We start from the raw sequence: 1,687 nt of genomic DNA on the forward strand, positions 1-1,687 counted from the left end.
TCGGGAACGTTCGACACAACCAAAGCCCCGCCCACAGTCGCGAGCTCAGCTGATGCAACCAAGTCCTCCGCTATAAAAGCTCGCCCGCTCACATCAGTACTAATTCCTTCTTGACGCCACTCAAATAATACATGGAGAAAACTTTAAGCAAACGTCCGGACGAGCTACCGGAGTTGCCCAAACGGGAAACACAATGGTCGATACCGCGGTATTTAGATTTGGAAAACAGGTGCCTGTCTTGGGAGAGGAAGAAACCATCACGGACATGATAGGAACATACTTTTTCAGGCTCGCATCGCTGCGTCAAGAAGAAGAAAAAGGCACTTTGCTCCGACGGGGAAGCGTAGACAGTAGCGACGAGACCGATAACACTTTACATTGTAAGTATACATAATTTTGAACCCTGCGCGGCTATGGGCGACCTCTGATATCTAGGGATTTACCTGGGTTGGTTAGAACTAATTTATATAGCGGAAGGAGCTATCTGATGCAAGCGATGCGGTTCTTGAATCAGGTGATGTCATGCTGAGCTCAGTTACTCCTTTGCTGACTAACGATGAGGAACACATTTTCAATATAATAAAAAGTATGTATGTACAGTGAACCCGTAGGTCAAACTAACTTCTTAAACTTAATATTTGAACAAAAGTCCTCAATTATAACAATACACCTTAGTGAGGTTAACAGAAATGAGCAAAAAAAATATTGAGTGATAAATCTTCAAACAGCTACTTTCATGCACATAAAGCAGTATCACGTGTAAAGAAGTATTAAATATTTCAACTGTTGTCCTTCACAGTTACCAACATGGATGCTGGTTTGGAGCACGAGGAGCGAGTCCTTCAACAAGATTTGACGCGGCGCATCGAGCTCTGCTTGACCGAGGCCAAGGCTTCGGTGCTCCAGTGCAAGATGCTGCTTCTCCCCCGCCAGATGACCACCAGGGTCGGCCGCGATGTGCTTCGCTCTTCCACAGATGAGCCGTGCGGGCTGCGGGGTGCTTCCATCAGGGTCTACGTGGAGACCAAGAATGGCCTCAAGTCTTTGGGATGTGTTTTCCCAGACTCGAGTGTCACCCCGACATTTGAACTGTCTGTCGTGTTTAAGGCGGACATGAATGACGGCTGGCCGCCACTCAAGCACATCTTTGAGAGCAGTAAAGTGTTAAAGCTTAGACCAGAGTACAAACTGGTAAAGAGGAAGCTCTACTCTTCTGCCAGCCCCGTGATCCATGAGTTCAACACTCACGTGAGGAGTTGAGCATTTTCATTTGTTTAAGCAAAGGGTCAAACTGCTAATTTGCACACATTGTTGAATGTTCCAAGTGTACACTGGATGCATCCCCCTCTGGAAGGGGCAGGGCTAATTGTATGCTGCCTTTGTATTTTGTTAATAAAACAATTTGTTCATAATTGTTTTTCTAATTTATTTTAGCTAGTCGTTGTGACCAGTCCAGGGTGAACCCTGAAAAAAAAAAACTCTCAAAAATGAACAGTCATACAAGTGTAAATAAAAATATAAGTTGTACAAAAGAGCTTTAAAATTGTTAATGTACAATGTGGACTTTAAAGTTTAGAGTAGTGGTGTTTATAATATCAAATGCAGGGAGAATCCACTCTTTTTTTTAGATACTTGCCTAATTTATGATATTTTCTGAAATGTGCATCAAATCGAACAGCACCATAGA

General features: G+C 43.5%; 1 protein-coding gene across 1 annotated transcript; it reads left to right on the forward strand.

Annotated features, from left to right (window-relative positions):
- Positions 1–82: 82 nt before the first annotated feature.
- Positions 83–1,412, forward strand: LOC147061166 (DNA damage-inducible transcript 4-like protein). Its single transcript, XM_085936507.1, has 2 exons — positions 83–380; positions 800–1,412. Exons 1-2 carry the CDS (start codon positions 194–196, stop codon positions 1,258–1,260), a joined length of 648 nt encoding a protein of 215 aa, XP_085792633.1. The 5' UTR covers positions 83–193; the 3' UTR covers positions 1,261–1,412.
- The last annotated feature ends 275 nt before the right edge of the window (positions 1,413–1,687 follow it).

Source organism: Syngnathus leptorhynchus, chromosome 2, assembly GCF_054491065.1.
Source record: "Syngnathus leptorhynchus isolate UIUO chromosome 2, UIUO_Slep, whole genome shotgun sequence".
NCBI lineage: Eukaryota > Metazoa > Chordata > Actinopteri > Syngnathiformes > Syngnathidae > Syngnathus > Syngnathus leptorhynchus.

Excerpts from the sequence above, each read along its gene's own strand:
- LOC147061166 (XM_085936507.1), top strand. The coding sequence starts at position 194 with ATGGTCGATACCGCGGTATTTAGATTTGGAAAACAGGTGCCTGTCTTG. Across the intron at positions 381-799 it reads GACCGATAACACTTTACATT|TTACCAACATGGATGCTGGT; the intron begins GTAAGTATACAT and ends TGTCCTTCACAG.